This window comes from Pongo abelii, chromosome 19 (genome assembly GCF_028885655.2).
Source record: "Pongo abelii isolate AG06213 chromosome 19, NHGRI_mPonAbe1-v2.0_pri, whole genome shotgun sequence".
Lineage (NCBI taxonomy): Eukaryota > Metazoa > Chordata > Mammalia > Primates > Hominidae > Pongo > Pongo abelii.
The window spans coordinates 96,591,502-96,618,910 of NC_072004.2; the positions used below are offsets into that span (position 1 = coordinate 96,591,502).

Sequence of the window (27,409 nt, forward strand, 5' to 3'; positions counted from 1 at the left end):
GGCCCATGGGATCTGAGAGTTCCCCAGAAGCAGAAGGTGGCCAGACCGAAGCCTGGGAGTGGTGGGGGCAGTGGGGGAAGCAGCAGAGGTGACGGCAGGAAGGGGCGCCCATCCCGGGGCAGACCACTCCCCTGGGCGGCTCGGCCCTGCCCCTTCAGAGGCCACACCAGGTGTGAACGAACACTCCGGGCTGGGCACTCAGGATGAGGGCTTCCAGGCTGCGGTCGTGGGAGATCCCAGCACCCCCACCGTCAGCCCCTCTGCCTGGCACGGCCTGACCTACACTCCCGTGAGAGCAGCCAACACCCCGCCCAGACCATCTCCCCAGGGACAGGAACTCACCAAGGCCCCCATCCCAGGACAGACCCCTCGGCATGCTGAGGACGGGCTGTTAGCCCTGCATGTATGTCTTGACCCCACCGTGGGGTCCCTGGGGCAGCCTGTCAGGGTGGTATCTCCCCCAGTGTGGGGTCGCCACCCAACCAGCCACTTGGGCCGCTGGCGTGTGGCCACTACAGGTAGCTCCGGCAGCCCCCCAACCTCACTCCTTGTGGCCATGATTTGACATGGGCGGGCAGGTGGCACTCAGCCTCGGCCCCTCATGGTGCCACCAGGGCCGCACTCACCACACATTCCCGCTCTTGGTCTGGTCCACGACGAGCAGGTTGCTGTGCACCTCGTCCACTAGCTCCGGCGCGATCCAGCGCAGAGGCACCCACAGCTGGTCGGCGGTCACGAAGTAGTCTTCCTGTTGCCACAGGGACGGGTCACCCCTGCCAGCGCAGGCCCCGCCCCTCATGCCCAGCCCACCCCACCCCACCCCACTCACTCTGTACTTGCAGTGAGCCAGGCCATAGTCACCAATCTTCACCGTCAGGTCAGCCGTGAGCAGGCAGTTCCGCAGGGCCAGGTCGCTGCAGGCAGGGTCAGCGGCAGGGTCAGGGGCAGGGGCAGGGGCAGGGCCAGGGGCAGCGGGGCATGCCAGGTGGGGGCGTCCAGCACAGGGTCCTTTGCCAACACTTGGATGGCTTACAGTCCAGGCTGGAAGGGGTGTTGGAGACACTGCCACCCCCCACCCCTGCCCAGGGCCCTACCCTGTGCCCAACTCTGAGACCTGGGGAGGGACCGTGTACGTGGGCCTCAAATGTTACAGTGCAGACAAGAGTGGGGCCTAGAGAGGGTGAGGACCTGCAGGAACCCACCTGGACCCGTCCACGCTTCTCCAGGACCCTCTCCTCCTAGCTCTACTACACTATCACCCTCAGCTCCCCAGGAGGTGGGAATTTATGGGGAAACTGAGGCCTGGAGTGTCCCAGGGATCCTGCCAGCTGCCAGAGTCCAGTTTCAGGGTCCAGCCCTGCCATGCCCACTCAGAGATGGAGCTCACTCTCACTTGAGCCACCACTGGCCCCAGGGTTGGGTAGGGTCTAGAGAGAACTCGGGCTACTCCTGGCACTGCCTCCAACCCAGCCTGCCTTGGCTGTGGGCTTTGACCCCCTGCCTGGCTGGTCACGTGGGTGTGAGGAGGCACAGGCTACTGGGTAGATATTACTACAGCTGCCGTGTTACTTCTGTGCTCAGGACTCAGGATGGGGACAGAGGCCAACCCAGCCTGTCCCTCCCCACATAAAGCCCATGTCTGCGTGCCAGGGGATCGCTACAGGGCCACGTGTCCTGGGCCTATGGGGTGGGATGGGGTAGGATGGGGTGGGGTGGGGTGGGATGGGGTAGAATGGGGTGGGGTGGGGTGGGGTGGGGTGGAGTGGGGTGGGGTGGGGTGGGGTTGGGGGCAGGGCAGCTGGGGCCCGGCAGGCAGGTCGGGAGGCTGGCAGCTGCCCTCTTCAACAAAATCACTGATGCTGGAGTTGCCTGAGTCATCACTCAGCACCAGGATATTGTTGGAGAGGACGGCCGTGCGGCGTCTGGGGCTGACAGGGCCACGTGTCCTTCGCCACTTCTTCCAGCATGTCCCCCTGGGGTCCCCAGGTGCTGGGCATCCTGGCTCGAGCAGGACAGAACCCTCCCTCCAGGGTTCTGCGAAGCAGGGCCTGCTAAGCCCTCCCTTTGGGGCTTGAGGGAGACAGAGTGTGGGGTTGGCGCGGGGCTGCGGGGTGGTGGCTGACTGCCTCGGGGACAGAGAACAGGCCAGCTTGACAGTACGCGTTTCTTCGTCTAAACCTGCAAAGGGTGTCAAACCATTGTCTTCCCAGTTTTTCAAAAACGTCATAAAATCCCTTTGCACAGTGTTTGTTTGATGCTGCATGAGATGAACCTGGCTGGTCCTCACAACCCCCTTGAGGCAGGACCCGCCCTATGCCCTTCCTTCAGGGGAGGGGCCAAGGCACAGAGGGGGCTCCAGTCCAAGGGCTACAGCAGGGAGGGGCCTGGCCCAGGGCTTCCCAGCCACTGGCCCGCACCCGCCCTCACCTGTGCACGTAGTTGTTGCGATGTAGATGCAGGATGCCACAGGCCACCTCACAAGCCATGCGCTGCAGGGTCAGGGGGTCGGGCGCCATGGACTCCGCCACCCGGCAGCTCCGCAGGTAGCCCTTGAGGTCCCCCTGCAGAAAGGGGGTGTGGCGCAGTCACCAGCAGGCCGGGGACTGGCCACCGTGGGAGGTCCCCACCTACCTCCCCAAGTCCTCCACCCCTACCCACAGCTGAGGGACAGCAGTTGCCCAGAGCAGCCCCACGCCCTGCACAGTGGCCAGCACCCAGCAGTTCCTGGAGAGGGGCCGTGTCCCCCAGGGCTGGGCTGGACTGAAAGCTTCCTTTCCACTGCCCCTCAGCCAGCCCCGGGCAGAAGGAGTCCCTTGGCCTGTGGTAGAGAGAGAAACGCAGGGCCCAAGTGGATCTGCTCGATAGAGCCTGGGGCTGGTGGTCGAGGGTTGGCCGGCAGCCCCTGACCTGCCGAAAGCCCAGCCCCTGGGATGGTCAACATCAGGAGTCCAGACGCCAGCGTGTGAGGGCCCCTGTCCCAAGGGAAGCCAGCAGGGGATTCAGCCCAGCCACGGGCAGCCTCGGCTCAGTGCAGGAGCTGTGTATGTGGAAGGCGGTGGGGGGCAGGTCTCTGGGGGGGGCAGGTCTCTGGGGGGGGGGCGGGTCCCCGGGGGGGGGCGTTGATGGGCAGGCCCAGGACTCCAGGCAGCCTGGGGAAGTGGCCAGGCCCAGCCCCCCGTGGCAAACGCAAGCCTGAATGAGGCCGTGGAGCCCAAGTGGGCCGGTGGCCCCCCCGAGTTGGCCCAGGATACCTCCTCCTGAACCACAGGGCGCACGGGCAAGTGAGCAAACAGCTGGCAGCTCCCCAGGGGCGCAGGGAGCCCCAGCCCAGGCCTGTTCTGTGCCCAGCCCCCACAGTCCCTCCCCAGTGAGGCTAGGTCTCCCCACCACCTCCTCTGGAAGGTGGTGGGGCAGGGTCCCTGGGTCTTGGCTTTAGGGACGATGTGAGACCCCCAGGGAGGGGGTGGCACCAGATGCTGGCAGGGCAAGGGAGGGCCCCAGCTCAGCAAAGACCCCAGCGTCCCCCCGGGCAGCGGCTCACCAGCGGGCAGAACTCCATCACCAGCAGGTAGGGCGTCACCTCGGCGCACTGGGCCAGGCACTGGAGCAGGTTGCTGTGCTTCAGGGCTCTGCGGGAGTGGACAGGCGGCCCCTGACTTGGGAGGCGGCGGGGAGGAGGCGGCGGGGAGGAGGCGGCGGGGAGGAGGCGGCGGGGAGGAGGCGGCGGGGAGGGGGAGGCGGGCCGAGCAGGGGAGGGAGAGAAGGGGCCGCACAGCACGGGCCTTTGTGCCCGATGGCCTCCCACCTGTAGGGCTGCGCCTCCTCCAGGAACTGCATCTGCTCCTGCACGCTGGCACTGGCCTGCAGCTCCTTCACCACCACCTGGGCACTGCTGACGCCAGAGTTCACCTCCCCCAGGAACACCTGGGGAACAGACAGCGTCACCTGCGGCTGCTCCGCCTCCACAGGCCCCAGCTTCCAGGCCTTACTCTTCTCCCATCTGCCCCACGCCGGCCCCCAGGACAGGCCCCTTCTCCTCCTGTGCCCAGTCCACTCATTGCAGCATGAGGTGTGGGTTCCGGACCCCTCCCAGCAACCCTCTGGCTGTAATATTCTGAGTCTTTTGTGTTACTCTCCCCCCAAGGTCCCCCGCTGCTCGCTCGCTCTCTGGGGGTTTGAAGTGAGGAAGAGGGACCCAGGTGTCTCGTTTAGGCTGGGTTCGGGGGAAGGCCATGAGCAAGAGGCTGCTCCTCTCCCTCCCAGGGCCCCTCCCCGGGTACCTCTGACCCCAGGACCCCCTAGGGAGAAGGGGATGCAGCCAGACCCTGAGGACCTCCCTGGGGAGGGGTCCAGCAGGGTCCAGAGGCTGAAGGGACCGTCGGGGCTGGGGTGGCCCCTAGGAGGAGCAGGTCTGTAGCCCTGTGTCCCTTCTGCCTTCCAGGCGAGAGCCCTCCCTCCCAGGCGGGACACGTACCTTCCCAAACCAGCCATGGCCGATTTCCTTCAGGTACAGGAGGCTGTGCCGGCCCAGGTCCGTGGACTTGAGGAGCTGCACTGTAACCAAGCAGGGGGTTCAGGCACCCAGTGCGGCCTCCGCACCCCCCAGCTTCCTCACCTGGCCCCTGGAGGGGCTGCCCGCTTGGCCTGTTCTGGGGAACTGTCCTGAGTCCCTAGCACCAGCTGCCAACCTTGGGGCCACCATCAGGAGCCAGGGTCTCTCGAGAGCAGGGGCCGCTGCTTCCCAGAAAAGCCACGGAGCTGCAGGCTCCATCCGGGCATCTTTCTGGGTAGGTGTGGAGAAGGTGCCTAAAGCCACCGGGATAGCCGGGCCAGGGACAGCAGGGCCCGGAGCCGGACCCGTCACATGGGCTGCACCAGGCAGGCAGTGTGGCTGAGCAAGAGGCTGGGGCCACGGCACAGGGAGGGCACTGGAGCGGCCCACCCCCACCCTGCCACAGGCTGGCATCCCACACCGGGCGCACCAAAGGCTCCTTTGTTGGGGGCTGCTTGGCACAGCCCCGCACGGAGCACACTGGCCCATTCTCCCCGAGGGCCAGGCCGGGTGAGGTCAGCGGGAGGAAGGGGCCAGCGCTGGCAGAGCCCACTCATGCCTGCCCACGCCCCAAGGGATTCCCCGAATTCTGCTCCCACGCCAACTGCCCAGAGAGCTGACAGGCCTGGGTCTGAGCCTGGCTGCCAGGAGAGCCCAGGGGCAGCGGGCTCCTTCCAGGGCCCAGGGACCCAGAAAATGTAGAGGTGGGGCGGGGCGGGGCAGAATTGAGCGTGTGGGCCCACCGGGTGCTCTGTCCTGAGCCCAGCCTGTCTGGACAGCCCTCTCTCACCCTGGGGCGCCCAGGCCCACACTGTCCCTGAGCAAGTGTGGGGGTCCTGACCATGGGTGCTGAGACAGTTCAGAGGCCCTGGGCACTGCCGGAGGCAGCGGGCGGCCGTCCTTCTCTGCAGTCCCCAGTGGGTGGGGCCATTGCCCAGGTTTCTCCCCGCTGACCTCTGGGGCTACTTTTCTGGCCTCACCCCAATCTCTCTCCTCCCTAGAAGCACATTCCCCCCAGAAAACTGAAACCAGAGCTGCAAAAGTAGAGAGACAGGTAACCAGTGCCTTCTTTTGGGCCCCTGTTCGCCGACCCCAGTCCCCACGGCAGTCCTCCAGAGGTGGCTCTGAGAATCTTCCGGGGCCAGGCACATACCTGCCCCTGGACCCAAGGGCAGTACCCCCTCGGATGGTCCCTAGTAGCTCCCAGCAGGGTCAGCACAGGGCTCAGGGACCCCCACAGCCATCCGGGAAGGTCAGAGGGCCTCATGCTCTGAGTGGGTGGCTGCAGTCCTCCGCACCCGGCCACAGATGTGCTCAGAGCTCAAGTGCCAGCCCTGATTCCTGCCTAACTGGGAACCTGTCCTCCAGGAGATGGGGCAGAGTAGGACAGGCATTGAGGCCTTGGCTCCAAAGCTGGGGGCTGGGGCCCCTCTCTAGGTCCCAGACCAGTGCCTTGGGCCTCTCAGCCCACGATGAAGGCTAGGCTCTCAGGGCCCAGCCAGGCACGGCTCAGAGCAGGTGAGGTGGCCTGCATGGCACCGCGGTAACAGGCCCTGGTGTCAACAGAGCCCCAACAGGGCTGGCAGGGGCCCCTCCCACTGGTCTGACACCGCTCCTGCCTCTGTGTTCCCAGAGGAGCTGGGGGTGGGCAGTGATGGGGGAAGCCCCAGGCTAGAAGCTTCCTGGGAGGGGGCTTGAGATCTGATAGCTCTGAAGGGACCCCCACCCACCACCCAGGCTCCAAGACAGAACCGGGAGGTCCTGAAGCCTGGCCATTCACCCCCAGCCTCCCCAGCACATCCGCCCCGTGTGAGTGGTCGGCCTAGGACTCTAGGATGGGGGCAGATGAGGCTGTGGCTGAGACCCTGCCTGCACCTGCACTCCTGGGTCAGCCCCACCCCTCAGCCCCTCCTCCCAGCCTGAGTGAAAAGCCAATTCACCACCCGCCCACACGGGCCCCACCAGTGCCTCTCCTCCTGCCATGCACAATGGAACCCGTGTCCCTGAAGGGCTGGCGCTCGAGGGGGCAGGAATCTGGGGTCAAGCATCCCTGGACTGCAGAAGAGCCCTGCCCCCAGCACATGGCCATGACCAGGACCAGAGAGCCTACACCCCGGCCCCTGTACCCACCCCTGCCCCTGTGCATAGCAGCTCCTTGGGCAGGGGAGGCTGGAGGCCGAGGGCTGTCCTGGACCCTGCCGACCCCTGGCCGGCCCCCAGGCCCAGGAGAAAGAGGTACATGCACCTTTGGCCCCACAGTGCAGCCTGCGACGCAGCCACAGGGAGTCCAGGGCTGCACACTGCGTCTACCCCACAGGCCACTCCCAGCCCTGTGCTGCCCCAGGTCACACCCAGCACCCAGCACCCAGGGAGGCCACCCCATCTCCCCACCCAGCCCTCACCTGAGCGCCCAGGCTGCTTGGCCATGGGCAGGGAGACCTCTGTGAGCGGCAGGACGTACACGTCGGGCCCGTTCTGTGCTGCCGTGGCTGGGGAGCCCTGCGCCAGGTCGGCCACGTACTCGTCCCCCTCCGCATTCTCAAACTCCTGCGGGCCGGGCCGGGCCGGGCATGAGCGGGGCTTCTCGCAGGTCAAGGAAGGGTGTGGCTGGGCCTGGAAAGGCCCCTTTCTTCCAGGCCCGAGCTCCCAGGGCAGGGCAGGAGGGGGTGCTCGGCCCAGAGTTGGAGCCCTCGCCCCTGCAGGCCAACAGCCCAGCACCCCTGCTAACTGCCCTTCCACCTGTCTCCTCTCGCTGACCCCCACGCCCGCCACCAGAGGCTCAGTTGTTCCATGAGGGGCCAGAGGCAGATCCCAGAGGCAAGAGGACCCATCTCAGACTCCAGAAAGGGCGCGATGAGCTGTAGGCACCAGCGCCTCGGCCTCGCCTCAGTTCCCCCATCCCTCCCTGGCAGGCAGCCCAGGCTGAGCCCCACCTTGGGGCCTGAGGGTCTAGAGGCAGGGAACCAAGGGACAGAGGTGAGGGCACTCAGGCCAGCTGGCCCTGCCTATCCAGAATCAGCCCCCAGCACCTTTCAGCCACCCACATCCCCAGCAGCCCCTCACCCCAGGCCGTGCCTGGGGTCCCACCCTCCCAAGGCGCAGCTTCGGGGACAGGAATTCCATCACCCCCCGCCCCACAGTCCTGTGGGAGAAGCAACTAAGTGCCGCCACCCCTGCCGGGACAAGGAGCATTCCTGGGTGCCTGGGAGCCCGGAGCCAACAGGCCATCTTTACCCTGGGCAGCCCACCTGCCACCGCCATCTGCCCCAGCAGCCTTGGACCTTCACCTGGTGGCCGCACCACCTCCGGAGCTCCCAGGACTCCTTAAGAGCCTGGCCCCGTGAAGCCTAGGGCTGGGCCACTCCCTGCCAGGCTGCTATTTTGAAATGTAGAGGCCACACCTGTATAGGGGAGACCCCACCCCCAAGTCCAGGGCACATTCCTGCACTAAGAGCCAAAGTCTCCAAAGTCCTGGGCCCAGCTGAACGCAATTGCTCCAGGCACACAATGACAGCCCCAATCCCTGAGCACTCGGTACAGCCTCTCTGTCCCTCCTCACAACCCCCAGTGCCCTGGTGGGGAAACTGAGGCTCAGAGGGATCAAGGGACTTCCAGCTGGATCCTGGCCAGCACCTGGGCTGGTGAGTCCGAGGACAGGCAGGTGCAGTGGGAGGGGAGGCCTGGGCTCCTCACACACTACGTGTGACCCTGGGGACGCCTCCCTTCTCTGGGCTGCAAAGAGAAGGGTGGGTGGCTCTGTCGGTATTCCCGTAGGCCAGGCCCAGCCTGCACTTTCCAAGCACACAGCCTCTAAGGGATGGGGGACGCAGGTGCTGCATAGGCAACTCCCCCTCCCCAGGACTCAGGAGATCACCCCAGAAGCCCCCTCTTGGCCCTCCAATCCCAGCCCCGGCCCGGCCCCGCCCATCTGGGCTTTGTAGAGGGGCCCAGGACACAGATGCTCTCTCTCCCTGGGGTCGGGCCCGGGCTCCAGGCATTACCTGCTGCCCAGGGGCCGGCCAGGTCCTGCCGATGCAGCGTGCAATCAGGTAGCACAGGGTCAGCATTGGGGGCCTGCCCAGCCCCTTCCCTCTGCACAGCTCCCCACCAGGGAGCCCGGCGCAGGCCCCCAAATCCCAGGAGGGAGCCCAGTGTGGAGGCAGAACTTCCCAGGGGCACACTGGTGCTGGAATGTTCCGGGCACCATGTTCCCAAGGAGGTGAGGAGGGAGCAGGAGGAGGAGCTGTGGCCAGCCCTTGTTTGGGGCCTTGTTCTTACAGTGCCCCGAGGACGGGCCGCTTATACAATAGCAGCACTCGTCCCACCCAGGCCCCACCTCCACTCCTGCCCCCGCCAAGACCTTGAGGCTCTGGCCTCAGGATCCCCAGGAAGGCGCCTGCGCTGCCTGGCCCGGTCCCCGGTGCCAGCGGGTCAGGGGCACATCCCCAGGGCAGGGTGGGGGCTCTGGGCAGGAGCGCAGACCCCACAGCCTGGGGCCACAGCTTTGCCCCCCAGGCACGCAGCTCCTCACTGGTTGACGAGGCCTGGGCCACCTCAGAGGGCTCTGGAAGGGTGAATGGGCTGGAAAATGTGGCCTTTGGAAAAGGCAAAAAGGCCACATCCAGCACCGTCACCTGCCAGGCCAGCGGGACAGGTGGGCAGAGCCAGCTGCTTGGCCCACTCTGCGTCGTGACATACCAGGAGCAGGGAGGACTCTGGGACTGTCTCCCAAATGGGGGTGACGCCAGCTGGGTTATGGGTCACTTAGTAGGAAGGTGCCCTGAGATACGGACGGGGTGCTGTACGTGCTACAGAATACCTCCCCCCACCCTTCTCCCTCCCTGACTTCTGGCATAGGAACCTGACCTCTGGCCCAGGGGTGGGGCCGACCCCCATGGGCGTGTGAACCACCGGAGGTCCAGGCCAGGGTGTCATTTGCTCATCAGCAGGAAGGGGACCCATGGAGACTCTGGGAGGGGGAGGCGATGCTGGCCGGGATTCTTTCTGCCTGGCCCTCCCTGCTGCTCAGAGTTAGAGCTGGAGGTGGGCTGGGGGTTTGCAGGGAGAGGAGCAGTGCTTGGCACCTGTCCTTGGCCAGGGGCCTTGGCCTCCAGAGGGGCAGCCTAGTGAGGCCAGGCCGTACCCTTGGTGGTGGTGCTCCCTAACCAGCAGGCTGGGCTGTAGCATCACACACTGCCCCCTCCAGAAGACACCCCGCGCAAGGTGACTCCAACTGGCAAGAAGGTCCCTGTGCCGGGAAGCTTGTCTGGGCAGCCTGGACTCCCCTTTGCAGATTGAATTTGGAGGGACGTGAGGGCCCCCTGCAGAGGCAGCTCCTCCACCAGGAGTCGGGCCTCTAGGGAGTCAAGCCCCCTCCCACACCAGCTCCAGAGCCCCCGACGCCCCCTGCAAGGCTGTCCTCAGCCTCCGTGAGTGCTCGGGCCCAACCCCAGGCTGGAGTGGGAGCGTCAGACCACGCCCCCACAGAGGGCCTCAAAGTAGAGGAAGCTGGGGCAGGTCCCTGAGGAGGAGCTATGGAGTCCCTGGGCCAGGGTCCACGTGGTCCCCAGGTTGCCCCACGGCGACTACAGCCACCCAGCAGCCACCTCGATGGCCCCGGGAAGGAGGGAAGCTTAGGGTCAAGTGGACACTACAGGCCTCGCCTGCGGGATCCCACGGCAGCTCCCGCGGCCCCCGGGCCTCACCTTGAACCCGATGCCGCCCTTCTTACAGCACAGGCAGGCCAGCATGAGGACGATGACGGCGAAGAGCCCGGAGAAAGACACAGCCACCACGGCGAGGGAGGACGGCCAGGACAGCTCGCTGAGCGGGGCGCCGTCTGCGGGAAAGCAGCGCGGTGACAGTGGCCGTGGGTGAGGGCCGGCCAGGCCCCTGCCCCTGCTCTGGGCTCCGCAGCCCCACCTGGACTTGCTGCAATCCAGGCTGGGCCTCAGCACCCTGACCTCTCACCCCAGACCCCACGCCTCACAGTGTGGCGAGCAGGTGGCCAGAGCCTGCCCAGTCCCCAATTCTGGGGTTCACAGATACCCCTGAGAGGTCAGGGTCTCAGGGGCTACAGGGGGACCCCCATCTCCCTCCCGGATCCCAGTCACCCCACCTTGCCCCTCTGGGGCTGGGAAGGGGACGTGGACTCTGTCAAACACGGGAGACCATGTTGCTGGCTGCTATCTGCTGGCCACACACCAGGCTCTGGACAGCGGGGGCTCAAGGCCCTTCCATCCTCTCAGGTGTGGGGACCTCACTGTCCCTGAAAAGGTGGTGCTACCTCTGCCGGGCAGCAGGGCTCCCGCGTGCCACCTGCTGCCTCGAATCCGTCCCCTTGCCAAACCCACTGCCAGGTCCCTCTGGTGCTGTTTCTGTCCTGGGAACCGTGGGGAAACCCCGTTCTGCAGCTGCTGGTCCATGGAGCCCCTCATCCCGGAGGGGAACTGACAGTAGAGCATCCCTCCCAACACCTGAGTATTGAGCTGAGCCCGGCTTCCAAATCAGGACACCTGAGCTGAGCCAGGCTTCGAGGAAGCTCAGTCCATCTGCTGCCCACAGGATGGCATGGTGGGGGCCAGCCTTGGTGTCCCCTGGGCAGGGGAGGGCACACTGACCCGCTGGCTCCATCCCCTGGGCCTGCCCTGTCCCACCACACCCAGCTCCAATCCGTGCCCTTCCCTAAGAGCTTTCTGTCTGGCTGCCCTCCACTTGGCCCTGGAGATTTTCCGGCCACCCCCAGTGCCTCTTGCCACTGAGCACCTGCAACTTCTCAGCTCCCAACACCCCTCAACACTCCATCTCCTGGCCCAGCACACCCCCAAAGGTGTTGTCATCTCTACCCCACGGGACGAGCCAGGAAACAGGGTCAGTGTGGGCGGGACTGCCCGAGGTGGCACAGCTGACCTCACCTGGCATGCTCTGCCAGGGCTGCAGGCTAACGGGGCATCTGGGAAGGGTGCCTGGAGGTGGCGTGAGCTAGAAGACAGTGAGGGCAGCCTGGGCTTCCTGCTCAGGTCTCCAGGTTGTTCCCCACACACGAGGAAGAGGGGACCAGGACAGCTTGGAGTGAGGACCAGACGGGGCTGTGGGGACAAGGAGGCAGGGGGCGGCCAGCAAAGCAAGACCCGGGTCACCGGGGAAGGAAACCAGCTCTGCCACACGTGGAGAAGAGCCAACGGGTAGGGCCGTGAACAGATGTCATCCCAGGCGAGGTTTCCAGGATGTTCGGGCGTGCGTGTCATGCGTGTGAGGACACCCTGCACACCAGGTAAGCCCCCCTGTGTTCTCATACCCGAACGGCAGGAACACAGGCAGGGGCTCACGAGGCACTCAGCAGGCCTCGCCTTCCGAAGCAGCCAGCGCCCTCCGGAACTGCGAGATGGTGCCCACCTGGCATCAGTCCACGCCCCTCTGCCACCTTCGCCCATGCCCTCCTGGCCCCTCTCCTGGCGGGCCCTTCCCTCATGGGACACACTGGATGACTGAAGGAACCTATTTGTGGCCTTTTGGGGCCAGGATCTAGCCTCCTGTCCTCAGAGCCGGCAGAGCCCTGGGGCTGGACAGGCCACCTGCTGGGCAAAGAGCAGCCCCAGGAGGCCCGACCTCAGCCTCCCCCTCAACCTCCCCGTCGGAACCAACCTCAGCCACCCTGGGCTCCCCTCCCATGGCCCCATCCCCTCCCTGGTCCTTCCCTGAACAGAGGCAGCTGGCCTCAGCCTCCCCGCCAGGACCCCATCCCCTCCCTGGTCCTCCCCCGAATGGAGGCAGCTGGCCTCAGCTTCCCCACCAACCTCCCTTTCAGACCCCACCTCAGCCACCCTGGGCTCCCCTCCCAGGACCCCATCCCCTCCCTGGTCCTCCCCCTTATTGAGGCAGCTGGCCTCAGCCTCCCCGCCGCCAGGACCCCACCTCAGCTACCCTGGGCTCCCCATCCCATGCCTGGTCCTCCCCCGCACTGAGGTAGCTGGCCCTGGGGCACAGCCCTGCTATGAGTCCCCCCTCCCCTCTAGAAGGCCCCGGTCCCAGTGCTGGGCAGCCATGGGGGGTCATTCAGTACCACGTGCTGACTCAGTGGAGGGCAGAGGTGGGCAGGGACACCAGACAGGCCTGCCCGTGAGCCCAAGGCTGTGTCCCTGAAGGTGGATGTGTAGGGGTGGGGGATGGCCACACAAGCCAGCCAGAGCCAGAGGGTTGCAAGGAGAGACGGCACACCTAGGCTTTCAAATCCACAGAAGCAGTCAGTTTCTGGAGCCCCTACCAGTGCCCAGAGCAGCAGAAACCACAGCGGTTCCCATCTGAGGGTCAGAGCAGCTGTCCGAAGCTCCAGAGACCCTCCCTCATCAGAGTCACTACCACCCTTGCCAGGCGCGGTGGCCCACGCCTGTAATCTCAGCACTTTGAGAGGCCAAGGCAGGTGGATCACGAGGTCAGGAGTTCGAGACCAACCTGGCCAACATAGTGAAATCCATCTCTACTACAGATACAAAAATTAGCTGGGTGTGGTGGCACAAGCCTGTAATCCAAGCTACACAGGAGGCTGAGGCAGGAAAATTGCTCGAACCCAGGAGGCGGATGTTGCAGTGAGCCAAGATTGCACCATTGCACTCCAGCCTGGGTGACAGAGTAAGACTCCGCCTTAAAAAAAAAAAAAAAGGAATTACTACCGCCCCACTTCGCAGATGAGGACACTGGGTCCCATGGAAGTGAGGTCGTTTGTCCAGGACACCAGTGAGCCCAGCCCTGTCCTCGTGGCCACGAGAGGACCCTGGGCAGAGGAGGGGGATTCCCACAGTCTCTCGGCCGCAGGCTGATGCCTCCCTCAGGCCCACCTGCTCTCGGCCACCCTGGCACCCACAGCCGAGTGCACCTGCCACCGCCTCTGCATTCCTGGAGACTTCTCTGTGCCCTCGTCAGAGGCACCTGCTGCCTGGGCCCCACTGGCTGTCAGCTTGTAAGACAGACCAGGCTCTGACCCCAGATGCCAAGGGCCAGGACTAGTGCCCTGGGAACCATGACACCTGTTGTAATAATCCTGCACACAAACGTGCCCACGTATGTGCATGCATGAAAACACATGAAACACACATGCACACACACCTCATAAAACGAGAAACATACATGCACACGTAGCATGCATACAAACATGTGTGACCATGTGCACACTACACAGGCCAAGACATGAACGTTCATGCAGACATGCACACACGCATATGCATGTGTACATACCACACGCGTGCACACACACCCACACATGCACGCACACATACCCATACACGCACACACATATAACCACACGTGTAGACAGATACCACACATGCGTAGACACACACACACGCACCCACATGCACACATACCCACACGCATGCACACATGTGCGCATGCACCCACACATGTGCACCCACACACGCGTGCACACACCCACACGCACACACAAGAATGCACATATGCGCACACACCCACATGCACACCCACACCCACATGCGTGCACACACCCACACGCACACACAAGAATGCATATGCGCACACACACCCACATGCACACCCACACACATGAATGCACATATGCGCACACACATCCCCTGTCTCTGTCCCCACTACTGGCCTGTTCAGTAGATATCATCCTCACTTTACAAGTATGAAAACTGAGGCTCAGGGATGTCACAAGCATACCCAAAGGTTGGCCCGGCTCTGCCAGCTCCACTGCCCTGCTCCAGATGCCATGCCTGCCCCTCCACAAGCCACGTGGGAGGCCCCACTTATCTCCTTGGGACCAGTCCCCACTAGCAGGTGGGGAGGCCTCTGTGGGGTCTGCTTGCCTGTCCCTCTCATTAAAGCCTCACTCTTCCCAGATGCGAGAAGGGGTAACTGGGACCTCAGCCCAGAAACTCGTGCCCAGGAAGACACAAGTTGCACACGGCTTTGTTTCTGAAACTTCTTGAAAGCCCATTTAAACCAGCATCCCACTGTTCAACCCTCTGCTACCACACACACCGCACAGTGTCCCCCAGGCTCTTCCAAGCCCGGCCCTCTGCTGCCACACATGCCGCACGGTCCCCACGCTCTTCCAAGCCCGGCCTGGCCATACTGCGGTCCCTGGTCCTCCCTCAGGCCTTATGAGAGCCCAAGCAGCTGCACTGAAAGGTCACTTCAAAGCAGACCCCCCAACCCTGGTGACCCCTGCTGCCCCCGCCAGCCCTCCACTGCGCTGCTGAGGCTGTGCCCCTGGCCATGGTGAGAATGGGGGCAGTTCTGCCTCCTCTGCAGCTGGGTTGGAGGGTGCCTATGTGAGCCTGCGGTGGATACACCGTGACACCAGCATGCACACACGTGTCCAGGCTGTGGCTTAAGGCCATTGTCCACACAAGGAACCAGGGCCTCACCCATGGTGGGTAAAATGCACCAGGACTGTCACAGCCCATGAGTCCTCTGTCCACCAGCCTTGTCCACTGGCGCTGAATCAGCCACCTTTGAGACCCCCCAGAGGGTGACTCTATTTCTTTTTGTTTTAGAGATGGGGTCTCACTGTGTTGTCCAGATGGGAATGCAGTGGTGTGATCACAGCTCACTGCAGCCTGGAACTCCTGGCCTCACGCAGTCCTCCCCGCCCAGCCTCCCAGGTAGTTGGGATGATGGGTGTGACAGGCATGTGCCACCCGGCCTGGCTGGTGACTATTTCTACTGTTCCTGCTGCGTCTCCTGGTCCGCACTCTGCCGTGAGGGAGGGCAGGGCCTTCACACCCACTTGCTTTTTTCCTATCAGTGCTCAAGACACTATCATTCCCATTTATTTACGTCACACTTAGGCGCTCCTTTTCGTTCCAATAAGCTGTAATGTGTTACTATAATTGTTTAGTTTGATTCTCAGATTGCCCCAGATTTGGTAAGGGGGCTCCTGGTGTATGCAGAACAATGGCCCCTAGAGCTGTCCACCTCCCGATCCTCGAAACATGAGACTCTGAGTGCCTTGCATGGCAAAAGGAGCTTTGCAGGCGGGATTAAGGTAAGGACCTGAGGCGGGGCCATTAGCCCGGATTGCCAGGCGAGCCAGGGTCATCCTGAGGGTCTTTGGACGAGGGAGGCAGGAACTGGAGATGAGAGGAGAAGTGACTGCAGAATCAGAGGCCATGGGGGCCGTGGGGGCTGTGGGGGCTGGGAGCCGTGGATGCGAGGGGCTGGAAAGGCCAGGGGTGGACTCTCCCCAGAGCCCAGCCTCCACCGCGTTGACTGTAGCCCATGAAAGTGACTTTCGGCCGGGCGCGGTGGCTCACGCCTGTAATTCCAACACTTGGGAGGCCAAGATGGGTGGATCACCTGAGGTTAGGAGTTCAAGACCAGCCTGGCCAACATGGTGAAAACCCTATCTCTACTAAAAATACAAAAAACTAGCCGGGCATGGTGGCGTGTGCCTGTAATCCCAGCTACCTGGGAGGCTGAGGCAGGAGAATCGCTGGAACCCGGAAGGCAGACGCTACAGTGAGCTGAGATTGCGCCACTGCACTCCAGTCTGGGCGACAGAGACTCTGTCCCCCCAAAAAGAAAAGAAAATAAGTGACTTTCAATTTCTGACCTCCAGAACCTCCAATAATAGACCCCATGAAATCTGCAGTCAGCGGCCACAGCAGCCCCAGGAAACTCACACAACAGCCCTTCCAAGGGACTCCCCAGCAAAACCTTTGTGGTATCTGCCCCCAACCCCTGTGCCTCCTGGGACACAAACAGGCCCAGCAAGGGTGGGGGTGCCACGGAAAGCTTGGTGGCTGGGCAGGTCCCCAGAGGGCAGCCATCAGTCCTCAAAGACATGCTCAGATGCAGTGGCTCAGGCCTGGCACCAGCTGGTCCCAAGGTGGGGGTGGTGAGGGCACATCTGCTGTGCACACATGGCTGGACGCGCTGGGGGCAGGTCCAGGTCGGCTTCAAGGACTCTGCCCAGGCTAACCTTAGAGGCCTCTGGTGCCAGCAATTAGTTAGTTTCTTTTTTTCTTTCTTTTTTTCTCTCTTTCTCTTTCTCCCTCTCTCTCTTTCTTTTTTGACAGAGTCTCACTCTGTCACCCAGGCTAGAGTGCAGTGGCATGATCTCAGCTCACTACAACCTCCACCTCCCCAGTTCAAGTGATTCTCCCACCTCAGCCCCCCAAGTAGCTGGGATTACAGGCACCTGCTGCCACCACCCCCGGCTAATTTTTGTATTTTTAGTAGAAATGGGGTTTCACTATGTTAGCCAGGCTGGTCTCGAACTCCTGACTTCAGGTGATCCACCCACCTGGGCCTCCCAAAGTGCTGGGATTACAGGCATGAGCCACCGGGCCCACTCTTTTTTTTTCTTTTTGTTTTTTGAGACAGAATCTCGCTCTGTCACCCAGGCTGGAGTGCAGTGGTGCAATCACGGCTCATGGCAGCCTCAAACTCCCAGGCTCAAATAATCCTCCCACCTTAGCCTCCCAAGTAGCTCAGACCACAGCCTTGCGCCACCACACCCGCTAATTTTTACATTTTTTTTGTAGAGACAGGTCTCACTATGTTGTCCAGGCTGGTCTCAAACTCCTGGGTTCAATCGATCCTGCTGCCTTGGCCTCCAGTTTCAAAGTTAATGTCTATTTGGCCATTGTCCAGCTCTGGAACGTTGGCTCTGCTGAGAGGTTGGGGTGGGAAGAGGCAGAGCCAGCCACAGGGAGCTGGCAGGGGACCACGAGCAGGGAAGAGAAGGAGGTGCTTGGGGTGGAGACACCCCCACAACAGGCTGCTGGCTTTGAGTCAGTCCCACCCTCCTGGGAGTGGCCCCTCACCTGTGAGCCTCCCTGAGCAGTGAGGACTCGGCCCCATCCCCGCCCCGGCCAGCCAGCCTCCCTGTCCCCATCCCCCAAAGTCCACTTTTAACCACCCTTTCCACGGAGGTGTGGACGCATCGTCGGTGTGACCGTCACGCCCACCAGGTGGCACTCTCAGCCATTTTACACGCGCGGTGGAGAGGACAGGAGGCTCCCGAGACTCTGGGCCATGCACAGAGGAACAGGGAGGCCAGCTCCAGGCACAGCGTGGCCTCAGCTCAAAACACAGGCATGGTCCAGGATGGCACTTGCTCAGCGCAGAGCTGGGGGATCCCAGCTTGGGGTGCCACCGCCTGCAGCGTTGCCGGAGGGTTCTGAGAGTGGCCTGGCTGAGCCTGAGGGTGGCCCCACAGCCCAAGGCCTTGGCCACACCTGGCTCGGTGAGCCCCCACCCCCGCAAGCTGCACACGTCCCAGGCGGAAGCCGCCTCCAGCAGCCCCAGGTCCCAGGAAGCCTGTGCAAGACCCTGGAGTCCTGGGAGACGTCACCTGACCTGGCCCAGCTTCTACAGGGCTGTCCCTAGGACTGGGTGCTCACGGCAGCACACGGTGGCCCTGGTCAAAGCCAAGAGCTAGGAAGTTTTCTGTGTTGGGTCCAAATGCACTTCCCCTCAATCCCATCCAGCTCTGCCTGGGGCCATGCAGCCCCTACCTCCTGTGTCCACACAGCCCCACTTCCCCCAGCCATGCAGCCCCACCTCCCGTGGCCACACCTGGTCCTCCAGCATCCTGGACCCCTCTGGCTCCACAGTCTCTCTCCTCAGCACGTCGCCCCACAGTTAGCAATCCCCACCCCTGATGAGGCCAGGACTGTGTGGAATCCAGGGGCCCCACGGTGGGTGGCCATCGGGTGTGATCCCCACGGAGTAAGGTGAGGCCTCCACTCTCTCCACCCACACCGCCTCTTCTGGAACCTTGGGCCCTGCCTGCCCGGGGCTCCAGGCTCTGCTCACCCATCGGGTGTGCCTGGCATGCATGTCCCGTGGGTGCGGGCGTGACCCCCACATGCTGGCTCAGTCTGAGGTTCCAAGACTCCCGGCCATGCCCCCCACAACAGCAGGTGCGCCCAGGGTGAGCACGGTGCCCAGGGTTGCCCCTGCATGCTGCTTCCACCCAAGCTGCCTTCCCGCAGGGACGGGTGGCCAGGGTGGCCAGCACACAAGGTGTGGCTCTCTGCCCCCACCCCTGTCCCCGCTCGGCCCCTCGGGGAGCTTCCTGCTAAGTGGCTAAGTGCACCCCTCCAGGAACTCGGGGCTCACTCCCCTCCCTGAGGCAGCCTCTTTCATCTTTCCTGGCACTAACAGCCAGCGTCTCTTGCACAGACCCGGCCTGGCCCACACCCCCCAAAAATGCCCCCAAAATGTCCTCAAATCACACAAACAAATGGGTCAGGATCAGCAAAGCTGCAGATGGGAGCCTGGGGGTAAAGGTCAAGGCCCCTTGTCCCAGCCCCCACACTGCCCTCCCCATCACTCTGTGCTGGCCGGGTGTTCACACCTGGGGCAAGGTAGCCGGGACCCTGGGGAGACGGTGGCCACATCGTCAGGGAACAGCAGGCCTGTGGGTGGCCAAGAGGACACAGTGGCCCCTGGAGGCACCCCCAGGCAGGGCCGCTGCAGCTGGGACAATGGAGGCGCAAGGGGGCCGGGCAGGGGGCCTGCAGGAGCCCGTGGGGCTCCCTTGAGAGCTGCCCACCCCTCTCAGTGCCGCACCCCCGCCCCATTCATGTTTCCAGTGTGGGAGGAGTTCGCCTTCACTGTTATTAAAGCTTCTGTCTTCATCAAATCCACACCGGAGAGTGTGGCAGAGTCTGAGAGCCCGGCTCGCTCCTGTGAATCACAAGCTACAAAGTCCAATGTGCTGGTGCCCATTAAAGACACTGCCTTAGACGAAGCTCCAGGTGAAAGAAGCTAACAGTGTGGAAAAAGAAAGCACAGACAGGAAATCTGCCCTTCCAGCATCAAAAGCTACAATAATTAGAACCTCACAGTGCTGGGGCACAAACCCACCAAAATCTGGGCCTCGCCATGCAGAGGATTCCACGCTCCATGAAAAGCCTGACTTCAGGCCGGGTGCGGTGGCTCACGCCTGTAATCCCAACACTTTGGGAGGCCGAGGTGGGTGGATCACTTGAGGTCAGGAGTTCGAGACCAGCCTGGCCAACATGGTGAATGAAACCCATCTCTACTAAAAATACAAAAATCAGCCGGGCGTGGTGGCAGGTGCCTGTAGTCCCAGCTAGTCGGGAGGCTGAGGCAGGAGAATGGCTTGAACCCAAGAGGTGGAGGTTGTAGTGAGCCGCCCAGATCGCACCACTGCACTCCAGCCTGGACGACAGAGAAAGATGCCATGTGTCAATGCTGGGTAGGGACAGGTGCCCCACTCCCCCATCTTAGTGCTCCCCCCAATCCTAGGACTCCCCCATCCTAGTGCTCCCCACCCCATCCTAGGGCTACCCCTGATCCCAGTGCTCCCCCATCCTACTCCTCAGTACCCCCAGCAGCTCACTGCCCATTCCCCCAGACCTCCTTCGTGCTCCGCCACCAGGGATGCCCCCTCTGGGAAGCCGCCCAGATCCTCCCAGAACAGGGACTATCTCCACAACAGGCTGTCCTGGGGGACTCCCCTATCACAGCCAGAACTCTCCACTGCTCACACCACGAAGAGCTCATTCCTCATCCAATGTCTCTGGGGACCTGAGGCGCCCCCTGGCACTGCCACATGGAAAGGTGCGGCACAAGGGGTGGTCAGCAGGCTGGAAGCGGGCTCTGGTCCCAAAGGCAGACAGACAGGGGCCTCTCTGCCTGGGTGGCCGGCAGGTGGGCCTCGGCGGGGCATCTGAGGACCTCCTGGCACCAGGGTCCCCTTTCCCCCATCTGGTGATGCAAACAGGATCCCATGCAGGAAGGAACTGGCGTAACCCTGGCAGGCGTGCCGCTGAGTCAAGGGCAGACAGTACTGGGGGAGTCAGCATGTCCAGGGGTCAGGCCAGTGTCCCTGGGAAGCCCAGAGTGGTCCCCATTGTCTGTTACGAATACCCCTACCTCTCAGTTGCAGGCTGAAGTAGCAAGATTCTTGGGGTTCCTGGGGCAGGAGAAGGGAGGAAGGGGTACTCTGTGCCCCCCTACGAACCACTGTGGGGCAGACAGAACTTTGTGGGCTGGGGAACAGGATTTCTCCGCAAAGGTTTGCACAGGGGCCCAGACACAGAACATTCTGAGAGGAACGGAATTCCTAAGCAGAGACACAGAGTCACTTTTCCAGGTGGAGATACGGAAACCGGGTGTCAGCCAAGCCCCACCTGCACAGAACCCAGGCCCAGCCCACCTGTCTCCCCCCTCACCCCTCCTCGCCCACATCCCCAAGACGAGGTGAAAAGACACATCCCCCAGAAATGAAAGGACAGACCTGGTGCCCGGGATCAAGCATTAACTTTTCTATGACGCAAGGCTCCCTGGGGCTGGGGGGAATGGTGGCCAGGGACGTGTGCACACACCTGTGGCTCAGACGCATCCGCGGGGCAGCAGGCCACCTCACGCCAGGTCCCCATGCGACCCAGTTCTTCAGAGGCCCGGCCTCCCCCATCTGGCTGGTCACTTGGGCCCATCTGCCCCCAGCCTCCCAGGACAAAGACTGTGTCCAAAGGACACCCTGACCCCAAGAGCCGGAACTGCCCTGGGAGTGATTAAGGAGGGGCTTGGATCATAATCCCGAAAGACACCGTCTCAACACCATCATCCAGAATATGCTGAAATCCCTGAAATCTAAAATCCCCAAAATCACAGTCACCAGAGGGTTGTGTCATGTTAGGCAGAGCTGGGACCCTGAGATTGTCTTTATTTGGAAATTAAGTGTGTTCAGGGGAGATGCACGTGGTGGCCAGGTTAACAAGGGTGGCCTTCGATTTGGGTGTCAACTCATAGAAGAAGTGAAAATACAGGCAAAAAATACAAATCTCCCCGCCAAATTATTCAATCACATGAAACTTCCAACCCCTCACAGGCAGTGCCATGCTTGCCTTCAAAAAAACAGCCTTTGGGCCAGGCACGGTGGCTGACACCTGTAATCCCAGCACTTTGAGAGGCTGAGGTGGGCGGGTCACTTGAGGTCAGGAGTTCGAGACCAGCCTGGCCAACATGGTGAAACCCCATCTCTACTAAAAATACAAAAAATATTAGCAGGTCATGGTGGCACTTGCCTGTAATCCCAGCTACTTGGGAGACTGAGGCAGAAGAATCGTTTGAACCCAGGAGGCAGAGATTGCAGGGAGCCAAGATTGTGCCACCGTACTCCAACCTGAGCAAGAAAGCATGACTCAGTCTCAAAAAAAATAAAAATAAAAGATCCTTTGGCCGGGAGTGGTAGCTCACACCTGTAATCCCAGAGCTTTGGGAGGCTGAGACAGGAGGATCACTTGAGCCCAGGAGTTTGTCATCCACCTGGACAACATAATGAGACCCTGTCCCTACAAAAATTTAAGAATCAGCCAGCAGTGTGACCTGAACCTGTGGTCCCAGCTTGTTGGGAGGCTGAGGCGGGAGGATCGCTTAAGCCCAGGAGGTCAAGGCTTCAGTGAGCCAACATTGCACCAATGCACTCCAACCTGGGCCACAGAGCAAAACCCTGTCTCCAGAAAACAACAAACCACAACAAAAGTCCTTTGTCAAAGAAGAAGAATTCAACCAGGTCAGCAACCTCAGAACCAGACACTTGCTGACACCAACACTCCTTCCTGTTATAAAGCACACTTGGCAGTGAGCTGAGCTATCCTTGGGGATCTGACCACCAGAGAAGATGGATTCTAATATTCAGTACTAAATCTAACAGAAAACCAGTGCATGCTTCACTTTGCCTAATGGATGGCACCTTCAAAACTGGCCCTGCTGAGTTTTTTTTTTTTTTTTTTTTTTTTTTGAGACTGAGTCTCGCTCTGTCACCCAGGATGGAATGCAATGGTGTGATCTCGGCTCACTGAAACCTCTGCCTCCCAGGTTCACGCGATTCTCTCGCCTCAGTCCCCAAGTAGCAAGGATTACAAGCGTCCACCACCACGCTCAGCTAATATTTGTATTTTTGTAGAGACAAGGTTTCACCATGTTGGCCAGGCTGGTCTTGAACTCTCGAACTCAGGTCTCCCAAAGTGCTGGGATTATAGGCATGAGCCACTGTGCCCGGCCTCCATCCCCACTGATTTTTATCAGCTATATACAATTCATGCCCCTGTTGGATTAGGGAATTCCAGAGCTTTCCTGGCTTGTTTCTGTATTAACAACTGGGAAAAGTACAGCACCTTATCAACATTTATTCGAAGATTTGGTGGACTTTGTGGAAGAAAATGGATTTCAAGAGAGTCCCCAAACCGTGAGAGATGTGGAATTAGGTGTGATCAAGGCTTCTAACGGTGAATTTGAAGATGTCACCAATAAAGCTTGTCTCTTCTGTTCAGCCCAACGCACTGGGCGGAAAATTCAGACGAGACAGGAACTTCCGTTTAAAGATGCGTCATTAGCCGGCGTGGGCGTTCCTCCCAGCTGATGACACCCTGGAGCGTTCAGGGAATTAACAGCTGCATTTGCCCTAAGAAGCCGGGGAAGTTACTGACTGGTTCGAAAATACTCGTGCGTATGGCAGGATGAGAGGACGCTTTGTGATGGTGTTGCTGCTCCGTCACCAGCACTATTTCCGCCAAATCTGCGGTCTGTGTATGAGGCCCATGCGCAATGGACCTCCCGTACCCCAAACAACACAGAAGCGCAGCACAGAAGATGGGAGAATCTAATGGGAATGCTCATGCGGTATGGGCCAAATCACAGAAGAATTTCAAAAAGAGCAGTGACAGCTCACACCTGTAATCCCAGCATTTTGGGAGGCCGAGGCAGGCGGACCACCTGAGGTCAGGAGTTCGAGACCATCCTGGCCAACATGGTGAAACACCATCTCCACTAAAAATACAAAAATTAACCCAGCGTGGTGGCAAGTGCCTGTAATCCCAGCTACTTGGGAGGCTGAGGCAGGAGAATTGCTTGAACCTGGGAGGCGGTGACTGCAGTGAGCCGAGCTGAGATTGCATCACTGCACTCCAGCCTGGACAACAAGAGTGAAACTCTGTCTCAAAAAACAAAACAAAACAAAACAGAGCAGTGCCATGTAGAAGATGAATGTGAGTGTCTTCTCCAAGGAGAGCCACAGCCTGCGAGAAAAAAAGCAGCTACTCGTCGAAATGCACAGCCTCACCATGTGGTTGTGAGAGGCAGCCAGCTCTTAGGAACTGTCTCTGTGCAGCTGCCCGTCACCTGGCCCTGCCATACCCTTTTTCATAAATCCAATTTTCTTTTTTTTCCTCTTAGGTTTTTTTTTTTTTTTTTTTTGAGATGGAGTCTTGCTCTGTTGCCCAGGCTGGAGCACAGTGGCACAATTTCAGCTCACTGCAACCTCCGCCTCCAGGGTTCAAGCAATTCTCCTGCCTTAGCCTCCCAGGTAACTGGGATTACAGGCGCCTGCCACCATGCCCTGCTAATTGTTGGATTTTAGTAGAGACAGTTTTCACCATATTGGCCAGGGTGGTCTCAAACTTCTGAGCTCAGGTGATCCACCCACCTCGGCCTCCCAAAGTGCTGGAACTACAGGCGTGAACCACCACACCCAGCCTTTCCTACTATTTTATTTTATTTCCTTATTTTTTGAGTCGGAGTCTCGTTCTGTCACCCAGGCTAGAGTGCAATGGCACAATCTCGGCTCACTGCAACCTCCACCTCCCAGGTTCAAGCAATTCTCCTGCCTCAGCCTCCCAAGTAGCTGGGATTACAGGCATCCGCCATCACACCCGGCTAATTTTTGTATTTTTAGTAGAGACGGGGTTTCACCATGTTGGCCAGGCTGGTCTCAAACTCCTGACCTCAGGTGATCTGCCCGCCTCGGCCTCCCAAACTGCTGGGATTACAGGTGTGAGCGACCGCGCCCGGCTCTTTCCCACTATTTTAAATGGTCAGCATTACTTCTTACAGCTCGCTGTGCTCCACGCTTCATCTACGAATCATTTCCGGTGCTGGAGGTGTGAACTGCGTGGAGACCTTTAGAGGGTTCTCATTCATCTTGTGCAGTTTTTGCGTGTCTGACTCCACAGATGTGCATCATCACGGCGCTGCGCTCTGCACGGAAACCTTGAACTTCCTCAAAAAATGAAGAGATGCACTGTTCGTACATTCGCATTTGGGCAAGATAAAATTTCTCAAGACCCTGGCTCTGTGGGCGATTGCACTTGTGGCGGTGACCATCGAGGTTTCTGACGGATCTTGTCAAGAGACTTAAGTCATTGTCACGGTATTTCAGACGAATGCAGTGATGTGGCCAGGTGCACACGCTCACCTACCATAGTAGCACGGCTCATATGTTTCCCTTTTTAATACATTTTACCTATTATTAATTTTATTTTATTTTTTGAGACGCAGTCTCACTCTGTCGCCCAAGCTGGAGTACAGTGGCGTGATCTTGGCTCACTACAACCTCCGCCTCCTGGATTCAAGCGATTCTCCTGCCTCAGCCTCCCGAGCAGCTGGATTACAGGTGCCCGCCACCACACCTGGCTAATTTTTGTATTTTTAGTACAGACAGGGTTTCACCATCTTGGCCAGGCTGGTCTCGAACTCCTGACCTTGTGATCCACCCGCCTCGGCCTCCCAAAGTGCTGGGATTGCAGGCATGAGCCACCACACCCGACCTATAATTTTTCTTTTTTTTTTTTTTTTTAATAAGGTCTCACTCTGTCACCCAGGCTGGAGTACAGCGGTGCCATCACAGCTCACTGCAGCCTCGAACTCCTGGGCTCAAGCATCCTCTCACTTCAGCCTTCCCAGTAGCTGGGGCTAGAGGTGTGCATCACCATGCCTGGCTAACTTTTGATTTTTTGTAGAGATGGGGTCTCACTGTGTTGCCCAAGCTGGCCTTGAACTCCTGGGCTCAAGCGATCCTCTTGCCGCAGCCTCCCAAAGTGCTGGGATTACAGGTGGGAACCCCCCATTTCTTTATGAGCACAGTTCATCTGCTCGTAACTGTATGTAACCTGAGCAGCCTGAGGGTTTCTACAACAATGTATGTTACTATGGCCTATTTTATTGTGTTATTGTGTGAAGTGGCCTCTGAAGTTTTTATTTTTATTGAGTTTTTATGTTTTTCAAATAAATCCCTTTTCAAATGCAATTAAATGTCTTTTTTTTTTTGAGACAGAGTCTCACTCTATCACCCAAGCTGGAGTGCAGCGGTGCTTCTCAGCTCACTGCAAGCTCCGCCTCCCGGGTTCACGCCATTCTCCTGCCTCAGCCTCCCGAGTAGCTGGGACTACAGGCACCCGCCACCACGCCCGCCTAATTTTTTGTATTTTTAGTAGAAACAGGGTTTCACTATGTTGGCCAGGGTGGTCTCAAACTCCTGACCTCGTGATCCGCCCACCTTGGCCTCCCAAAGTGCTGGGATTACAGGCGTGAGCCACCGTGCCCAGACTTTAAAAAATCTTTTAAATCATTTTTTCCTGAATTTGGTTTTTGGAATTTTGACCTTTTGGGATTTCCACACTCAGGATGATGGCACTTGGGATTGTGTCTTTTGGGATTCAATCAGCTCCTGCTACAGAGAGCCCAGTCCAGCGGACCCCTCCTCGGCCCTGATAGCCAGTCAGGCACGAAACTGAGGACCCCCTCCCCAACTCAGAAGCGGGGCCCTGGGCAGGGGTGCGGCAAGACCCCACAGGCCTCCCGACACAGGGGAGAGAGGGCAGGAGGAGCCTCTGGGACAGCGACAGTGCCCCCACAGACCCTGGTGGCGGCATCGTGCCCAGCCCTGAACCATCCCCACAGTCACTCCCGAGACCAGACAGATGTGGGCACCATCTGCCACGTGGGATTCTGGGTGGCAGGTGAGGACAGAGCAGGGGCTGTAAGTCACAAGACGCCTCCCCCGCCAAGAGAGGGGAGCCCGAGTGTCCACGGATAAGGAGGATGTAGGCCACAGCCACGGTTATTTTTAGGAGAGGCCACGTAAAATGTAAGCTTCCGGGACAAGCCCAGGACGTGGCAAGGTCCACGACACCGCGGGCACTGCACCAGCCCATGCACACGCTCGCCTCCAACCCAGGAGTGCACGTGCTCATAGACGCACACGTACCCCTCCACGCACATGCCTGCCGCACACGCTGGCAGCCCCAAGGTGGGCATCCAGCCCTCCCCCAGTGCTGGGACCAGCCCCACTCTCTGCTGCAGGGAACCCCCGGACGGTCCCCGGGGGTTACCACCCCAGCATCTCTAAATTTGCCTCTCCTGCCCCTCGACAGCCAGCCCTGAAATCAAACATGGGTGCCCAGCCCAGCCCAGCCCAGGGATGGAAGCAAGTTCCACCAGCTGCACACTCACAAGGGACGTCCCCTCTGTTGACGCAAGACACAGCCCAGGCCCAGCCTCCATCAACATCAGATGCCCCAGGGCCTACCCCAAGGCTGGTCCAAGGGTGGGACGGGCACCTGGAATGCCCCCGGTTCCCCAAGAGGCTGATCCCTGACAGCGGAGAAGCCTCCAAGGAGCAGGCAGCACCAGCTAAGGTCCCACAGCCCCCATCTCTTCGCTTCTGGCCTGTCCCTGCTCGACGCACACTGTCCCCCAAAACCTTGGCCCTCAGTCCCACTCTTCCTGGGGGCCTACCCTCCTGTGCTTCTCAGGACCCTGGCCCTGACACAGCCTGGCATCCAGCTGGCCCCCTACGGACCTGCACGGACTGAGTCCCTCCCTCAGTGCTGGCTGGGCAGCGGCAGGGGGCTGCCGGGCTCAGGCTTGCCAAGGAGGAAACAGGCAGGTCCACGGCCAGGGCGGCCGAGCGTCGCGGATGCACGCCGGCCATGGTTATTTTTAGACAGGACTTGCAGGGCCGCCTGTCACAGAAGGAAAAATAAAACAGAGTCTGACACGCCAGTTCGGGCTCCAGCAGCAGCCAAGCATCTCGCCAGACCCCACGGCAGAGAGCAGGGCGGGGCCCAGCCTCCGGAG

At 60.6% G+C, this 27,409-nt stretch overlaps 1 protein-coding gene and 1 pseudogene across 3 annotated transcripts in view; both read right to left on the minus strand.

Annotated features, from left to right (window-relative positions):
• Positions 1 to 27,409, minus strand: part of AATK (apoptosis associated tyrosine kinase) — a 42,541-nt gene that overhangs the window by 7,100 nt on the left and 8,032 nt on the right. For all 3 annotated transcript variants that reach the window (XM_063718342.1, XM_063718340.1, XM_063718341.1), the window contains exons 2-9: positions 10,258 to 10,391; positions 6,955 to 7,099; positions 4,475 to 4,554; positions 3,806 to 3,924; positions 3,542 to 3,629; positions 2,428 to 2,561; positions 830 to 914; positions 627 to 748 (exon numbers count right to left, since the gene is read on the minus strand). In XM_063718342.1, the coding sequence (XP_063574412.1) occupies positions 627 to 748; positions 830 to 914; positions 2,428 to 2,561; positions 3,542 to 3,629; positions 3,806 to 3,924; positions 4,475 to 4,554; positions 6,955 to 7,099; positions 10,258 to 10,391 (907 nt within the window). The remainder of the gene's footprint in view (positions 1 to 626; positions 749 to 829; positions 915 to 2,427; positions 2,562 to 3,541; positions 3,630 to 3,805; positions 3,925 to 4,474; positions 4,555 to 6,954; positions 7,100 to 10,257; positions 10,392 to 27,409) is intronic.
• Positions 18,664 to 27,263, minus strand: LOC134760520 (uncharacterized; annotated as a pseudogene).